Source organism: Acipenser ruthenus, chromosome 1 (assembly GCF_902713425.1).
Source record: "Acipenser ruthenus chromosome 1, fAciRut3.2 maternal haplotype, whole genome shotgun sequence".
NCBI classification, from domain to species: domain Eukaryota; kingdom Metazoa; phylum Chordata; class Actinopteri; order Acipenseriformes; family Acipenseridae; genus Acipenser; species Acipenser ruthenus.
Genome location: NC_081189.1, coordinates 66407271 through 66421886, shown reverse-complemented (window position 1 = coordinate 66421886; position 14616 = coordinate 66407271). Strand labels below are relative to the sequence as shown.

General features: G+C 37.8%; 1 protein-coding gene across 1 annotated transcript in view; it reads left to right on the top strand.

The window, feature by feature from the left end:
- The window catches only part of LOC117420789 (polypeptide N-acetylgalactosaminyltransferase-like 6), a 411476-nt gene that overhangs the window by 347604 nt on the left and 49256 nt on the right, over positions 1-14616 (top strand). Inside the window, exon 7 of the mRNA XM_034034425.2 lies at positions 1698-1881. Coding sequence (XP_033890316.1) covers positions 1698-1881 — 184 coding nt within the window. The remainder of the gene's footprint in view (positions 1-1697; positions 1882-14616) is intronic.

The following is a 14616-nucleotide window of genomic DNA, read 5'->3' as shown; positions in this document are numbered from 1 at the left end:
GACGCCCTTATCCAGGGCGACTTACAATTGTTACAAGGTATCACATTATACATTATTTCACATTATACAGATATCACATTATTTTTACATACAATTACCCATTTATACAGTTGGGTTTTTACTGGAGCAATCTAGGTAAAGTACCTTGCTCAAGGGTACAACAGCAGTGTCCCCCACTGGGGATTGAAGCCACGACCCTCCGGTCAAGAGTCCAGAGCCCTAACCACTACTCCACACTGCTGCCCTACCTGATAAGGTTTGAGAGTGAATAACTTGCATACATAATTTGACTGACAAAAGGCAGCTGAAATCAATTGTCTTTACCTGCAAATGCAAGTGTTGAGTGAATAAAACAAGCAGGATACAAATATCAACAAGAAAAGACTCCTGCAGGACTGTTTCTGACTCTTTAAGTACAGGCTGAGTTTATTAGGTCAATGAGAATGTTTCTCTTTAAAAAGTTAAAAAGTCAAAAGAGTAAGATAAATTGCAAGAATATTACGTAGAGTTGCAGTAGTAAATGCTGACACAGTGAAAAGGATGATTAGGAGTAAGAAAAGAATTATAGGAGGCTGTGTGGTCCAGTGGTTAAAGAAAAGGGCTTGTAACCAGGAGGTCCCTGGTTCAAATCCCACCTCAGCCACTGACTCATTGTGTGATCCTGAGTAAGTCACTTAACCTCCTTGTGCTCCGTCTTTCGGGTGAGACGTTGTTGTAAGTGACTCTGCAGCTGATGCATAGTTCACAAACCCTAGTCTCTGTAAGTCGCCTTGGATAAAGGCGTCTGTTAAATAAACTAATAATAATAATTAGAAGAAAAAAGTAATTACTGGTCTAATCCCATTCAGTCGTGTACTGTACTTTTGTCTGTTTGACAAGTATTTCACAGCAGGGCATTCTTTGATTGTTTGAGCTGTTGATTATACTACTACTCAGCCAACTTATGATATAATAGACTTGGAAAGAAATAAGCTATTTAATTAATGTTGTTTCCCATGAAGTAATGTATTGCAATATTTCAGCTGATTAAAGATTTATAATAAACCCTGACTATTGAAAAGGATAAAATCTGAATACCTACAAATTGAGTAATGGTGGTAGAACATCTCTCTTTGATATTGCTGCAGCCATAAACACAGGGCAGCAATCTGAGACTGTATTTCATGGTGTTGCTTCTGTTTTCTGGTGACCTTATTGTTACAGACTGCGCCCATGTATGCATGTCAATTAGACCCCCTAGTAGCGAAAAGCATCCCTTTATTTGTTTTATTTTACACTTTTATTTTTCATTTTTAAATCTCAACAAGGGCTACATCTTTAAATGGTTAATTCACAACAAGTGCAGTTTTTACACTTTACTGACTTGCACTGTGGGTGACAGATCTGGGACAGCTTAGCATGGCTGAGTGACAAAGATGTAGATGGCTGGGGTTTGGCGGGCCTCACTGGTGTAAACCTACTTTGAAAAACTGTAATTGTTTCTAATCACTGCCCAGCTGCATGAAGTCCAATTTAAGATAGGCACACAGTACAGACTGAGAGAGAAATGAGTTGGAAATGGATCCAGTAGGGACCTGCTGTAGACAATCTCTCCTTCCCCCACCGGGAAGCACACAAGTGCTTTGGTTTAATATGATGGATGATGTGATTCAAATCTGCCTTTTTTGTTTCCCTCCACCATCCTCTTTCTCCAACAGACCAGATTGCTCAAAACCACCGAACAATTGTCTGCCCCATGATTGACGTCATCGACCACAACCACTTTGGGTATGAGGCGCAGGCTGGAGATGCCATGCGAGGAGCCTTTGACTGGGAAATGTACTACAAGAGGATTCCCATCCCAGCTGAGCTCCAGAGTACTGACCCCAGTGACCCATTTGAGTAAGTGACTCAGGCGTAAGCACAAAGGATATACAGGCCAAAAAGCAAAAACAATACACATCTGTTGAAAAAACTAGAATTACACCCGCTCCCCCCGCTCAGTCATAAACATTAGAGTACATGTGAAGCAGACCTTCCAGTATTTTATGGACCATTAGACCATTAGTTTATCAAATGTTAACATTAGAGTTTAACATTTTTGTCTATAAAAGTGCTTCATTTGTCTACAAAATATTATTGAAATGCCCTATGGAACAGAGATATAATGCAATTCATAATGTTGTATTTTTTTGTATTGAAATGCTGAAAATCTACAATTGTTGTTGAAATGATTGGAAGAATGTGTTCTAGTGGGAAATTAATACTTTAAAAACAAAAACAAAAAAAATGTCTCAGATAGTTACTCATGTTAGCATGGTAGAGTACTCTAAGATATATGTTGCCTTTACAACACATCAGTGTTTTACACCATTGACAATCTATAATTCAGTCAGTACTAAAACACAGCAGTAAATGTAAAGGCAAAAAATTAACTAGATGAAAATCTTTCTCAGGATAGACTGCCATAATATAAAAAAAAATTATAATTCACTATAAAAGTGTCATATACCAGAATATGTTTAGCAAGCCCATTCTAAAATGGCCAATACATCTATTAAAATAAAATATTAAAATAATTCAAAAGGCAATATTTTTTATCAATCTAATGCAGTAAAAGCCTTACTTTATTGGAACAAAAACTAGAAACTATCAATAGCAGGTATAAAATTTAAATCGCCACTCTTCTAAAACATAAAAAGTCCAATAGCAATCTCGTCCTGAATGAAGGATTTTATGACGGATTACAAATTGGTTTGCGGAAACCAATGGCCTGTACAAGTTAACCAAAGGTTTTCTCTCTCCTACAATGCCTCAATTTTCAAACAGTACACTAATGGAAACTTGATACACACCATGGACAAAATGGATTCTGTGTTCTCGTGAAGGAATATTGTGTACAAATATTTCTCAATATCATTCTCAATGTCTTCCGATTTTTCTGCATGTTGCCTGTTACCATGGCCACATTGGAAAATGTGTCTTCTGTTTTGAAAAAGCTAATTGAGAGGCATCTTTTTGTTTTCAAGATCTTTGACACGTAATTTATTTGTTACCAATCTTAGGTTGTTTGAAAATGTATTTTGAAGTTCAGAAATGGCAAATATTTATCAATCAATCAATCAATCTTTATTTTATATAGCACCTTTCATAGTGGACCACCATCACAAAGCACTTTACAAGATACAGTAAAAAACAATGCATAATACATTAAGTACAGTAAAAAAAAAAAAAAAGCATAATACATTAAATACAAGGCTAGGATGTGAAAATTCTAGAACATTGTGGATGCATATGTCATATAGAATCATGAGTATAAGTTAAAAAGATACAGTTAAAAAAAAAAGTTAGACGTAGCAAAGACACAACAGCTAATAACAGATATCAGGCTTAAGGAGCATGGAAAGCAAGAGAGAACAAGTGGGTCTTGAGAGTTGATTTAAAGCAAGCGACGGTGGGAGCATCACACACCAAAGCTGGGAGAGAGTTCCAGAGAGTCGGAGCCATGAAGCTAAGTGAGTGTTCTCCAAGCGTGGTGCACTTTTGCTTGGGGATAACAAGCAGGCCAGAGTCAGAGGACCTCAGCTTGCGGGCAGGGACATAGCAGGTCAGCAGGTTGAAGAGGTACTCAGGACCTGTGTGATGAAGGGCATTGTAGGTGAGCAGAATTTTGAAAGTAATCCTGAACTTTACAGGTAGCCAGTGCAGCTGGGCAAGACGGGGGGTGATGTGATCACATTTTTTACATCTGGTAAAGATTCTGGCGGTGGCATTCTGAACTAGCTGCAGTCGGTTGATGGTGTGTGCCGGAAGACCACCATAGAGAGAGTTGCAGTAATTGGGCATCAAAGGAAAGGTTGCTGGAAGTACACCAAGGCTTCATACAGTGGGGGAAGGCAGCAGCAGACAGTTTCCGAGGTTCAGGGCAGCTATAGTTGAGTTTTAGATCCTACTAGACAGAGTTCTGATTTGCTAGTTTTGAGCTGAAGAAAATTGTCAGACATCCAGGCCTCGATGTCTTGAATGCAAGCCAAGATCCGGACCATGGCAGAGGGACATCTAGGGTCGAGTTTTAAGTAGAGCTGGGTGTCATCAGCATAGGGGTGAAACATGAGGCTATGTTGGTGGATGAGGTGACCCAAGGGAAGCATGTAGATGTTGAAGAGAAGAGGCCCAAGAACAGACCCTTGGGGGACACCACAAGTGACTAGGTTTGCAACACCACTGCATCCAGCATAGAAAACAGACTGCATGCGTCCAGATAGGTAAGAGGACATCCAAGAGAGTTCCAGAGATCCCAGCAACAGTGTGGAGTAGTGGTTAGGGCTCTGGACTCTTGACTGGAGGGTCGTGGGTTCAATCCCAGGTGGGGGACACTGCTGCTGTACCCTTGAGCAAGGTACTTTACCTAGATTGCTCCAGTAAAAACCCAACTGTATACAGTAAATGGGTAATTGTATGTAAAAATAATGTGTAAAAAATAATGTGATATCTTGTAATAATTGTAAGTCACCCTGGATAAGGGTGTCTGCTAAGAAATAAATAATAATATTAATAATAATAATAATAATAATAATTATTAAGCAGATCATTTACAATCCGGATGCTACCGGAAGCCAGACTGCAGAGATTCAAGCAGATTGTTATTCGTGAGATGTTTCATCAGCTGACTGGTTACATCCCTTTCGAGAATTTTGGAGAGAAATGGGAGATTGGAGATGGGATGGAAATGAGATAAGACAGCCGGGTTGAGGGAGGGTTTTTTGAGTACCGGCGTAACTCGGGCAAGCTTGAGGCAGCAGGATCCGAGCCTGAATCCAGCATAATGGATGGAGCAAGATCAGAAGCACAGAGACAGACAAGATTAGTCAGCCAGGGGTCCAAGGGACAAGTGGCAGTAGTTGATTTCAACAGTAGGCTGGAGACATCAGTAATGGAGAGAGTAGGGTCAAGGTGGTCAAGTAGTAAACTGGGTTTGTGGCAGGTAGATGTTGTCAATTTTGTTCCGAAAGAGGAGAAATCATGACAGGTAAGAGAGGAGGATGAACAGGAGATGGATCTATCGGTGGCTGGATATAGGATTTGCTCAATGGTCTTAAAGAGAACATTGGGTTTACTGTGTCCAATAGTTATGATTTCAGAGAAGTACTTCACCATGGCAGCAGTGAGCGCACGCCTGTAGCCACCGAGATGGTCGTTCCAGTTCTCTCTGTGAACCGTTAGTTCAGACGACCTCCACTTGCGCTTAACAATATCCGTATCATAAGTAGTGCTCTTTGTTTCTGGTTTTTACCAATTATCACAGTTAAGTACCTGCTTTTTAAAAATGATCTTTACAGTTTTTCTTGCTTAATCTTGGTCCTCCAGACCACTAGTAGTGCAATTCATTTTAATGTGTGTATTGTAAACAATTGGGAGCTGATCTTTTATGCAATGTGCTTGAGTCTTGTCAGGTTTGCTTGGGCACTTAAGGCAAAGATAGTCGATATTACCAAGAAAAACATAACCCATGTTAATGATGACTAGGGATCCTAGGAATCCATTTGCTGCGGAATACCACAGAAAAACACAGATTTTCTATGCTGTTGGATCATTTTTAGTTTAGTTTCAGTGGGGCAAAAACATGCAAGGCTTTTTTTGATTGTTTGATTACCAAATCAATACACTTATATATAATCATCAACACAGGCAATTTTGCTTCAAATTTAGAAAACATAATTGTTTAATAAAACTGCTTCTGGTGTACAGAGGTCAAGGTTGAACCAGGCTCACTGTCAGTGTCACTCACATTCATGCTAAAACATAGCTGCAGTTTACTTCAGTATCAGTGCATTTTTACTACTCCAACAAGATGTTAAAAGAGTTTGGTAATAGCCATCCAGGTGACAAAGACTAATAAACTAATATGAATACTATTTTTTGTTTTTTATTATTACTACACAGACGTATTTGAAATGTTTAAAGTAAAATGGTACGTTTGTTTCTATTATTGATTGATGGCACTCTGGTGAGCTTGTAACGTCCTTCGAATCTGAAAGTGTACCAATAAATACTTCCTGTGGTAACTGTTCAATAGTACTGTTTGTGGACGACACTCAATTTTAACCTTTGACTTTATTTGCGGAATAACGCAGATGGAAAGTTTTGAACTGTAATGTACAGTAGCGTATAGCTGCCATGTACAGCAAAAAAAATAAATAAATAATAATCAGCACATTTAATGTAAGAACAAAATAATGATTACGTTATTACGTGATAATGATTAGGTTTTAACGAAATAATTATTACGTTAAAACATGATTATTTTGTGAAAACGAAAACAGAAACTGCATTATATCAGGCTTCTGAATATCACTAGCACAAATCAGGAGAGACTGTCACGCATGGCTGATGTAGTAAACAAAATCTGATTCTATTTTGGATTAGGCCTGAACCATAAGGAAATGTTGGAATGTTTAGCACATTTGGATGGAATTATTACAAGCATTACAACACTTACAGTACTTGAAAAGTGTAAAGGCCATTGCACACTGGATCTGATAACGCATCTGAATTTAACGTGCGTCTAAACAGAAAAAAATGATCATGTGCATTCCCTATTGCACCTTGCACACTGAGTCCATAATTGTCGTACGACGGTGATGCGTCAATTTTGGAATCGAAATAAGTTCGATTTGATCCGATTTGATGTGCGTTAAATATTACATTGACCAATGAAAAATGAATGGGAAGACAAGTGAATTCTTGCAGTTCCCTGAACAAAACAGAAAATGTAATTGTGTGTGTCGCCAAACAAAAATTACTTTATGATAAATCCAACAAAGATTACAAAGACTTTGAAAAAAAAGAAAACATACGGAAAGACATTGCCGCAGACTTGGGCATGAATGATATGTATTATAAAACATGAAATTATGAACTGATAGCATACATAAACATGTGGATTTTGTGCAGTATAGGTTATTGCAAGCATATACTTTTTATTTCAATTGTAGTCGAGGATGTAAAGAAACAATGGCCTAACCTGGAGACAGAGAAAGAAGTGTGACAAGTGACCTAAGAGAAAAGGGTTGACACTCCCAGCCGGGTGAGTTGGTTTGGGTTTACAGCCCCCGCCGGCAGAAAGGACGCTCTCCTAAGCTCAACTCCACCTGGGTCAGCCCATGTGCAGTGCTGGAACGGCTGGGGAGGTATTCTACCGGGTTTAGTTATGCATCAGGAACCGGCGGGTGGTCCTGCACAGGGATCGCCTTGCCCCTTACCCCACCTCTCCAGCTGTCTCACCACCACTTTTGCTATCCAGACGGGATCATCTGTTGCTGTCCATCCCTTCATCAGGTCCAGCCTCCCTGTGCGGCATGCCGGCACCTGCAGGGACCCCTTTCTCCCCACCATCGGTACCGCGGATTCCCCCTGACCACCAGGACCCTACACTACGCCACCAGAAGCCTATCGGGTACCGGGACTTTGTATCCAGCTCGGGGACCTTGCCGGTCCAGAGCGTGTTGTCACTCGGGGGGAGGGTTGTTGTGGTTGTTTAATGGAAACAGAACCACTGCATCGCTCTTTAGTTGCAAAATGGGATGTGTCGGCAGTCAGGGTGCTGACAGTGGTTTGTCTGGAAATCCTGGATGGGACTCTGGTGTCGCGATTGGAAGTGGCACTAATAACAGAACTGGACTGGTCCTAAAGGGCAGGGACAGAGCCAATAGGCTTGGTAGGCTCAATTGAGTAGAGGGCAGGTTTAAAAGAAGGAGGCTACCACCAATTGGGGTTGTTTCTTGTTTGTTTTGTATGCGGTGTTGCTGTCAGAGCAGCGGACTCTGAGCCGGCAGCTAACCCGTTATCTGCTTAATAAAAGAGTTGAAGATGATACGTGCCTATGTTTCCTTCCTTACCTGTTAAATGCTACAATATTATTGACTCCCAAGGTGTTCAATTTAGGCGTAAAAATCGGTTGAAATTTATGTGAAGGCTATGAAATCAAGAATGGGCTGTCCCAAGCGAGTACATGGAGATTTGGTACTGACAAAATAGTGGCACTGGTTTTGTTTCCGTTTTCACGAGATCATTATTTTGTTCTAACGTTATAATATTTGCTTCCGTAGTAATGAACATATTACCGCAACACACTGGAAATAATACTACTTGGCTTCAAAATAAAAAACTGGTTTAATGAAAACCTGTCACACATTAGTGTTGTTGTTTTTTTTTTTTGGTTTAGCAAAACTATATTGAGTAGTGGCATTATTGTGCTGTCTTTGAAACTGGGCTGTAATTTGTGTGTAAAATATCTCTGCAGTTATTTTGGTCTACCTTATGCAAGAGTGTTTTTCGTAAGTTGTAAGTAGTTCTGAGTGCATCTGTGGAATACTGTATTGTGGTACCTAATGCCACAATTAATGCCATTAATTTGTGTTTTTATAATGGCTGAAGCTGCATGAATTTCAGTTTATATTTTGACTATGTATGAAAAGTCTTTAGTATTATTAATATTAGCCCAACCACAGTATAAGAGACTGTTGGTCAGTTGTTGAATATACATTACTAGATAATGGTAAACTCATTGAACAAGTACAGTATGTTGACTCTTATTTGCATTTTCACAACATACAGTACCAAAATGATCAGATTGTCGAGGATTATAAATACAGATTTTTCTCAAACGTCACTGACCTGTTTTTTCCCCGAATGATTTTCTCCCGGTTTTCAACTGTAAATATAAACGCTGAAAATTCCAGAATATTCTTAAAAAATAAAATAAAATAAAATCAGAAAATGAGGAACCCTAATGATAAGGCATCAGATCAACTTTTCTAGAGAAACTAGTGGCCGTCACCTTCCAGAAGTGTGGTGTTAATGATGATGCTCTTTGGGGCGGGTGCAAACTTAAATTCAAAAGAAAAGGAGGTTCAGGCACAAAAACGTTGTACTGCACCACGGCAGTAGGCCTACCTGTAGCACATCATTGCTGACAGCGAGAAGGCTTAAGTATTTTATGCTGCTGGACTTTGACCTTTCATTAATAGTAGTCTCAGAACCGGAATCATTCTTTGAACAAAAAAAAAACACAAGCCAGAGCAAGTCCCACTCGGCCTGAAGTAAGCTGCATTCTACCACTGCAGGGATTTAGGTGAGTTCAACACACTCAGCAGATGTCTGTCTGATGAAATATTTCTGAAACCAATGCATTTGGCAGCCTCTTTGTATTAAACCTAAAACAGGGTTAGGAACAAACACAGGATATACAGATGCTCCTAAATAGGCTTACAAGTAGAAATGCAGTATCATTTAAAGGTATACAACAGCTAGGGTATTCCTGAGAAGAATATGTAAACAAAAACGGTCAAAAAGAACCTTCTACTATGTTATTATTATTGTTATGTCCGGCATATAGAGCGACAGGCTACTGATGATTTTCATAAGGAATAGGGTGCTCATTTTGAATCACAGTTCACCGGGAAAAAAAGTCCTCATTGACCCAGTCTAAAGGATTGCAAAGATGCACCTGAGATAAATGCATAACATAGTTTAACACATTATTATTTTCAAATGGTTACAGTTCTCCTACAGAATATAATTTGGTTCTGTAATTTGTACTAATGTAAGCGGCCAACTACTGCCTTCAAATTATTGAGCTCACATCCCCACCTGCTGGTGAAAGTACACATTGTGTTTTGGACTGGAAACTTCATTGTCTCTTCCTCTGTTTACCAAGTCTCTTAACCACACCCCACAGAAATATACAACTACATACAGCAGTTCATAATTCAATACTAAGACTGCAGGTTTCCTTGGAGAGTATGAGTAAACCAGGAAGATAAATGGTACAGGAAGGGATATTGTATTTTACAGCAAGTGACCTTGAATTCATTAAAAGAAAACAGATCTCAAGACCATCCCAATAACCCTTCGTTGTAAGGAGGTTGTTATTTATATCATGAAGTTGGTACAATTAAGGTGGCTGGGGAACATTTAAAAAAAAAAAAAAAAAAAACTAATAACAGAGTATGTGAAGGTTTATGGAAGCAGTAAGTTGGCCTTCATCAATGTTTTTAATACATATGCTCAGTATCTATTTTTGTTTCTAATAGAAATGAATCTCATAGCAAACTGAATAAAAAATGTAATTTCTATGTACATATGTCTAGCAAGTCCATAGTGTGGACTGACACAATACAGCAGTCTATCTTGTTAAACTATGTGTGATAAATGACTAAGTACAAAAGGACAGTAATATTTTGCAAATATGATAATGTGCTCTCTGAATTCTACCAACATAACCAGTTTAAGGTGCCAGAACCTACATGTTTTACTGTCAGAGGAGAAGTACACAGGTCTATAGACAAATTTGCTGCTTGGGCATTTGCCTTTAATGCTCATTTTCCTGAACATTTCAAAAAAAGTACCTATAGTCAGCAATCCAACCATAGTAAGGCAAAAGATGAGCCTTATACAGGACAAAAATGCATCCCCTACCTTGGTAAAATGTACTTCTCAATTCCTGATTTCATTGTGCCTGTTTGCATTGTTATCAACACTGAAAATTCCCCATTTTAATTTGCCTTCGCCTAGACTATCCCCATATGATTTCCATCCCTAAAACATGGGAGTTTAAAGACCAATTTAGCCTCTAGCCAAGATCTCCAACTCGCCTTCCTGATCAGAATATTTTTTAACATTTGCATTGCATATAAATGTGATAGATGGCAATTTGCTAACATTTCCGCATTGATTCTAGTGGATATATGCCATGGTCTAAGACTGTAGCTGGATCCCACCCTGGTTGCCATGGGAAAGTTAACATCTGTGAATGCCAGTCAAAATTGCTGCAGAGAATGATGGCCAGTGAAGATTTAAAAAAAATAAAAAAATAAAAAAAATAACTGTACTAAAATAACATGGGTGATCAACACAAATTACATACCTTTAATATGTCAATACATTTAAATGTAATATTGATTTCTTGAATCAAAAAGGTATGTATTTTTATTTGAAAATAAGTCATTTATAAGGAAGACTATCTTTGAACATAATAGTCAGATTCCCCTTTTTTGTTGCTATTGCAGTTTATAAGGAAAAATCTAAAATTCATCCAAAAAAAAGTAATAATGACAACACAAACATGCCCTATTTAAAAGTGCCATTGTCTTGTCCATGCATAGCGCAAACTGACTGTTAATCTGCAGAACCTGGGACCTTGAACTTGGAGTCAAGTATCCCACAGAAATCTTTAAAGGCGGGTTGTTCGTACAATCTAATTGGTAGATCTCCACAAACACGCTTCCTTCATTTTTTTTTTTTTTTTATCTTCAGGTGGTTCCCCACAGTTCTGCTCTTTTCAAGCACGATGTGATTGTCTGAAATCCACCAGAAATGGTACTCTGGACTGAATCTTTCTCTTCACTAATTTGAGTCTGCTTTATACTATCCCTTATTTCTACTCTTTTAGCAACTGTTAAGATGTGTTTTGAAGTTAGTGGAATTCTTGCCTTTGAGAGTCACATCACATATATTGCTCTCTTAAGTTTCGTCACATTCGGGGCTCATTAAAACAAGACATTTGCTTTTATCGTCGATACAACTGTTCTGAAAGTAGTCCAACACAGAACTTTCACACTTCCGTCCAGCGCTTGTTCTTGGTGTGGAAAGCAAACTCATTGTAGAACAGACGACATTTTTTTTTTTTACATGTGTAACTCGACAAGTTCTGATATACACAAAACACACTCTGAACTACTCCCAAGTGAACTTGTGCCATATATCCTGTCATAGTATGGACAAATCATATATTATTATGTTAACTGATGTATTGAAATAATCATGTATTTCCTGCTTGCTAGCAACGGAAAACACATTCAGCATTATTATTGTTATTATTTGTATTCAGTTAACGTTGATAACACTGTAAATCCAAACGCCTTAAAACAAGACAAATGTTACTTGTATAGCTATTTGAGATGATCTCAGTGTCTGCTACATTCTCTTGATTAATACTGGTAGTCTGCTGGCAATTCAAATACCCCTTTAGGCTTCCAAAACTCTGCTCACATAAGAACTCTTCTGAGTGCTTAGGCTGACCTTGACAATTAAAGAATGGCAAACCATAACATCCTCAATTCAAAGCAATAGTACATACACAAGGTGTTTTCCCAGGCTTTAATAAAATACATTTTGTTGATAGGTAATAATTCAGTTCCATTCAAGGTCAATTTCCTATCCAATTCTAAGTTTATTTAAGCCTAATCTTGTTAATATTGTATCTACACATCTTATGTCCCTGTATGCACAAAGAAAAAGATGTCAGGTTATAGGTCAGGCTATCCCTAAAAGTATTATTGAAAGATAAGCTCTATACCTCTGCTAATACAGTAATTCCCCCCAAGCAAATATCTTCATCTGTTTAGTCACAGACCAAGATTGTTTAATTAAAGATTGTTGAAATACATTTTTATATATATAGAGGTAATCACAAGGAGGGGTTTTCTCGGTTCTCTGCTTGTGGCTAAGGGCACGCTCTCCATGCTATGGGCCACTTTTGAGCATAGGCTGCCAATTCTGCTGTGTTTGTGCTGAGATACAGTCAAGAGAATATCCAGAGTTCATTACAAGAGGCTTGCATTGCTGTTGCATTACATTGATTTGGTTTTACTAGATTCTGTTTTAAAAGAGCCTAATTTTGTAATCAGACTGACAATTTGTTTATGTTTATCTTCATGTAGGGAGCAGTCAATTTTAGGAATATTTTGAATAGGCAGTAAGAGTGACTGTGAAAACAAACAGTGTAACATTAGTGTGATAATGTTTTAACTAGTCTGTCAGTTCTCTGACACGATGCATCAATCTCAGGGAATGAACAACATGCTGCCAAGTACTTGCATGTTGAGAACTGAGATATAGCACCTGTGGCTAGTAAAGCGAGTTTCAATTTCAGACAGTATTAGGAAATTTTATTACATGTACCTGTGTATTGGGAATATTGTTATGTCAGATCCCAGGGAGATGTCACAGAGTTCGGAAATGGCATGTTAGATGTATACATTGCTATATTTTAGGGAGTGAAAATGAAATGGTATAGGTCAAGTGAACTTCATCTTCCAGGGACAAAAAGAGGAAACAGGAATCCCTGTCTGTGTGAGTGTTAATGATCACTGTGAACTTTGTATGTTTACAAAGACAGGGTCAACAGACTTCATTCTTTTGTAAGATTGGATGTGTTAGCATGTAATTGTTCAAAATTCAAAACATTCTTTACTGTATGTAAAACTCCATTCCATTTTTTAATTCGGTAACATCAGGCTTTGTCCACATAATGTAAGCAAAGCCTCAGAAATAATATATTTCTTTGGTCGCAATCAAAAATAACAATAAATGTGTTTATATATATAATGTGCATACTGTATGCAGAGATTAACCATAAAAATAAAAATAGAAACAGCTTTCATTTCTCATAAGATATTGATTCATTTAGGCCTTGAGCATTTGAACTATGGTTCCCTTCTATCAGCCCACGCACACAGAATCATGTGCCAGGTATTCCAGGTATTCCACCTCTGACAGTTGTCTAAGCAAAAGAGGTCAGCAATACATAGTATGGGGAATATCAGAGTATGACATTTCACAGTGAGCTTAAATTAGATTTGTTTACTATTTTAAACATGATGATTATGTTACACACTTGTCATGCATAACCCAGTTTTCACTAAAAAGCCCAGGGAATGCACCATGAATGTAATACATGTGGTATTCTCAGCAAAGACAGTTTGTTTTTCTCTAAACATCTAATGTGAAAGATTTGTTTGTGTGTGTGTATATATATATATATATATATATATATATATATATATATATATATATATATATATATATATATATATATACACACACACACACACACAATGGGAATCCCCCATATCCTACAGAATTGCCCCTATGGATAAAAAGCATTAATTTCCAACTGTTGATTTCTTATCAAATTGGCAGACACCTCATTTGCAGCAGAAATTAAGTTTTAAGTGGCTGCTTGCTGCCCACAGAGGATATAATTGTGAGGTTTCTACATACGGTCATTAATGTGAGTTACAGACTGTGGTAATTGAAATTTTGAAATCACGTGAAAAAGGGTTTAACCATGAAACATGCAAATTCAGGTTTCTCAAAAATGCTGGAGTGATTAATTGTATCACATTGAGCAAAAACAAAGATTTTTTGTAGCTGAAATAATTTAGCAAAGCCTGTGACTGAATGAGCCAAAGAATTTGGAAGGCAAAGTGTGCTGGCACAAAACCTAAAAGAACATGTACACTGTATTTAACTGCTGCACATCTTTGTCAAATGGCTGCTATTGCACAGGAGTTAAATTGTATTCATCTCAAGACAATAAGAACAGTGACAGATGTGTTTATGCAGTCTTGAGATTCTTAAATTGAGGTTCCTCTACTCTAACTGTTCTCTAAACATGCAGTTATGCACAGCGAAAGACTCAGTTTGGGAGTGGGTTCTTAAAATGACTTATATCATGATTGGAAAACCAAATCTGAATAGTAATTTTTTATAACTGCACAAGTCCAATAACAATTCTAGTATGTTTAAACATTGTGTTTGTGAGACATTTTGTTAACCTGCAAGTTTTTGTTT